This window comes from Macaca nemestrina, chromosome 12 (assembly GCF_043159975.1).
Source record: "Macaca nemestrina isolate mMacNem1 chromosome 12, mMacNem.hap1, whole genome shotgun sequence".
Taxonomy (NCBI): domain Eukaryota; kingdom Metazoa; phylum Chordata; class Mammalia; order Primates; family Cercopithecidae; genus Macaca; species Macaca nemestrina.
In genome coordinates, this window is record NC_092136.1 from 6,784,031 (window position 1) to 6,788,096 (window position 4,066).

Sequence of the window (4,066 nt, forward strand, 5' to 3'; positions counted from 1 at the left end):
GCCTCAGCTTCCCAAAGTGCTGGGATTACAGGCATGAGCCACAATGCCCAGCCTAGATAAATTTCAATGCTTTTCTCCTGCTCAAATCTTTAGTTCTCAGGCCCAGCCAAAAAACCCTAAAAGGACAGAGATAAAATTTTGCCTGCCCTACAGTATCTTAATGGCTTTGTTTCTCTGGAGAATCCTAATAATCCTAATGTCATTGCTTGCCTAGGACACACCAAAACTCACAATTCAGCAGGAAGCCAGGAGAGCCCCCATCCAAGCAGAATGACCCTCCCATCAACTTGGGCTGCTTGGAGCTACTCAGCTAATCCTCCAAAGTCCCAGGACAGGGAACTCCTCACATCCCTCCTTCCTAGAACCCCTCATTGCCCTCCTTCCTGGAATCTGTCCCTGACAGGTGCCTGCTGGGCCTAGAAAGCATGTTTCTACGCGACACTTCTCCTTCTCTACACTGTGTGGTGCTCCAGGACGGTGACCATGGTTATTTCTCTTTGTTTCTCTCTCTTTTTCTTTTTTTTTCCAATTCCAGGTTGTGAGGTTCAGTAAACACAGCCAGGCTGAGGGCTCCAGGAAGCCACTGACTATGCTAGAGCAGCATTTTCTAGCCCTCTGCTCTGCCCTCCTCCCAACCTCCAGGCTGAGAGCTGAGAACCCCTTCCCAGGAAAGACAGTGCTCACAGCAGCTTTCTTAGAAATTGTATTGGTCCTGGAGAAAGGGAGGCAAGCAGCCCCTGCCTCCCGCTCAGAGTCCCCCCAACCCTCACTGTTTCCCGTTGCCATTGATGGGGAGGTTCACGTGCTCAGGGGAGGCCAGGAAAGCCTTGAGCTTGGGCCGGGCACTGAGGCGCGCCACATATGCCGAGAGCAGGGGGAACGCATCCAGGCAGCCGGGGGCCAGGACCTCATGGATCAGCAGCAAGTCCAGCAGGTTGTAGTCAGCGAAGGAGATCTGCAGGGCAGGCGGGCCGGGGACTCAGCCAGCGGGAGCAGGCTGGGGAAACTGGGGGCAGAGGGCCTAATCCCATCCCCTAGGTCTGCCCCACTTTGCTTGAACAAATGGCTCACACATATGTCCATCTGTAAGCAGACGGTGGCGAGGAAGGCACAGGATGGGGCCAGATGCTCACCTGGTCTCCCACAATGAAGGTCTTGCCTCCCTGGTTCTGGGACAGCAGGGTCTCAAAAGGCTTCAGTTGCCCGGGCAGTGCCTTCACATAGTCATCCTTGCCTGCCTCCTGCCAGACACCACCATGTATCATCCTCCTACTCTCATCCCTCCCAGCCCCTGAGACGCCCCCTTTGTCTGCCCCAGGCCAGAAACCAGAGTCTCAGAGTCTCCTCTGCTCGCTCCCTACAATCAGGCTAGTACCAAATCCTGTCCATTTCAGCTGCCAGTTCATCTCTATTCCATTCTGCCTGTCCATCCTTGCTGGGATTTCTTACCAGATGATTGCAAAAGCTTCAGAGCTGGCTTCTCTGGAGGATCCTTCCAGACCTCACATCCAGACACAGCCCTGTTCAGACTTCTCCATGGCCCCCAGGGCCCTTAGGAGACTCCAAACCAGTGGGTTCAAGGCCTTCGGGACCTGGGCCTGCTCCCCGCATCTCTATCTCCTTACCCACCTCCGACACACAAGGAAGTGTACGCGCACACACACACACACACACACACACACACACACATACACACTCTGCCTCTGCTAAACTGGTCCCAGGTCCCCAGATGTGCTCTGTGTCTGCATACTTTGCTTAGCTAAAAGTGCCAGCACCTCTATCCAGAAACTGGTGACAGATCCTCCTCCGCCTCTGGCTACTCCAGGAAGCCCTCGCCACCCCAGGAGATCAGAAACCACCAGTTGCTGGAGGTCTCTGTCCTTGCACTCTCCCCCACAACCCGTTACTTGACTGGTTCATGTCCCAGGCAATGAGGGTGCAGGTTGTGTCTTGCCCCTGGCCCAGAGCTGACCCAGCCCCTGCACCCTGACCCAAGGAGGGGTCAGCCCGAGCCACGTGAGGGGTAGGGGGGTGAGGGCAAAAGCAGCTTCTTTCTTTGTTCAGCCCCCAGTGCCCAGCCCTGGTGCAGATGCTCACGTAGTTGGTGTAGATGAGGGAGAGGTATTTGCAGCGGAGGTCCTCCACGCCGTCATTCACCATGTCCACCAGGGCTGCCTCCCGCTGGTCCTTCCCATAGAGCCCTGGGGTTGGGTGGGGGGGAGCAGGCAGCGTGACTGGGCGCCTGATCAACACACAGTCACCGGGGATGGGCCAACCACGGGGCTGTCTGTGAGCCCCGGCCTGGGAGGAGGGGAAGAGGAAGTGCGTGGAAGGATGGGAGACTGCCACACAGGAGGTGCTCAGAGCTCAACTGGCATCTGAGAGGCAGCCTGGCACAAGGGAAGGGCTGCAGGCACCCAGGCTTGACTCTGGGCAAGCTACGCAACCTCAGTGGGTCTCAGTTTCCTCCACTCCAGAGGGCTGCGGGGCAGCTGATTGAAATAAAAGGGCTCCGGAGGCAGAGGCTTGCCCATCCCTGCCCTGGACTTGGAGGTTCAACACTCACCAAGAGTGCGGCCCAGGTGACGCAGGAAGGTATTGGACTGGTACAGGGTGAGGTCTCCGTCCTGGAACTTGGGGAGCTGCCCATACAGCTGTGTGGGGAGGCATGGCTCAGTGAGGGGCACTGAGCTTGGCCGTCCCCCGATCCTAGTCACAGCCCCCTAAGGCGCAGCACCCCCTCCCCTTGCCCGGGCATGGTCACTTACGCAGGAGGCTTTGAGAGAACCCTCTTGCCAGGTCTCCATTGTCACCACCTCCTCCTTCCAGCTCTGGCCCTGGTCTGCCAGCAGCATGCGCAGGGCGGAGCAGCGGCCTGTGGGGAGGGAGAAGCACGAGATGTGGGGACCGGGCAGACCCCGCCTCGCAGCAACCCGGAGGAGGGGTCGGGAGTGCAGGGAGGGTACAGGGGAACAGATTCCTCCGAAGATTTCACACAACACTGGGGAGGGGAGCAGGCATGGCGGAAGAGGCGGGGCACAGGGAAGGAGGCCCGGGGTAAAAGTCACACGACGGAGGGATAAGGGGGGTTCGGTTCTCTCCGCGTGCGCGAGGGACCGTGGGCTGCAGCCCTAGCCCCTGCCTCCCCTCCCTGCCAGAGGTTCCTACCTCGAACTGGGAAGTAGACCACGGTGTAGGGCGGCACTGCAGCGGACAAAGAAAGGTTTGCTGGAGCCCGGGGGAGGACGCCAAGGCGCGGTGCGCGCAGCCTGCCCTCCCCGGGTCCCATCCCTGCCCGAGGCGCTGCGGCCCCCTGAGAGCCGCTAACGGCACTGGGGACTTCCTGGGTACTCTGGGACCCCGTCCGGGGTCTCGAGGTGGGCGAGGGGCCCCGCCGGTAGCCCGAGCCTGATGCCGTGGGTTGGCCCCATGCTGGGAGATCCGAGCCCCATCCCCCGGGGGCGCGGGCCGCGAGGACTCACTGATGGCGCACGCGGCGGCGGCGACGACGAAACTCCAGCGCAGGCCTTGCGGCCTCCGAGCCTTATAAGGGTGGTCCCGCCCAGCTCCGCCCTAGTGCTGAGTCACGGCGCCGGCCGCGCCTCTGGAGGGTCCCGCGGGCTCCCGCCGGTCCCAGTCCCGGCGGCCGCTGCACCTGGCGTCGGCCGCAGAGGGGCGCCTCGGAGCTCCCGGAGTCGCCGCGCAGCTGGCCTGGGAAGCCTGTCCCTCTTCCCCAGGTGCCCAGCGGGGCCCAGGGAGTAAACGGACAGCAGGAAGAGGACTGCAATGAAGTGCGCACAGCTACTGGCGCTTCGGGGCATCGCGAGGGGAGATACCCTAAGAACTCTGCGATCCCGGAGCTTGCACACGCGATTCGCGGGGCAGGGGAGAGGGACGGGTGGAGGTCACTTAGGGGAGTGGAAATGGCTTTTATTTTATTTTGAGACGTAGTCTCACTCTGTCGCCCAGGCTGGAGTGCAGTGGCGCGATCTCGGCTCACTGCAACCTCTGCCTCCCGGATTCAATCAATTATCCTGCCTCAGCCTCCCGAGTAGCTGGTGCATGC

The 4,066-nt window shown here is 60.6% G+C and overlaps 1 protein-coding gene across 2 annotated transcripts; it reads right to left on the minus strand.

The window, feature by feature from the left end:
• Positions 1-687: 687 nt before the first annotated feature.
• Positions 688-3,556, minus strand: LOC105469690 (glutathione S-transferase pi 1). Of its 2 annotated transcripts, XM_011721081.2 has the most exons (7): positions 3,483-3,556; positions 3,169-3,204; positions 2,769-2,875; positions 2,567-2,654; positions 2,098-2,201; positions 1,134-1,241; positions 688-955 (listed from the first exon to the last, which is right to left on the minus strand). In XM_011721081.2, coding segments are annotated over exons 1-7 (633 nt in total). In that variant the 5' UTR covers positions 3,484-3,556; the 3' UTR covers positions 688-766. The 2 variants fall into 2 exon arrangements, with proteins under 2 accessions (XP_011719383.2, XP_070930262.1); XM_071074161.1 differs by lacking the exon at positions 3,483-3,556 and having other exon boundaries at positions 3,169-3,476.
• Between the last annotated feature and the right edge of the window lie 510 nt (positions 3,557-4,066).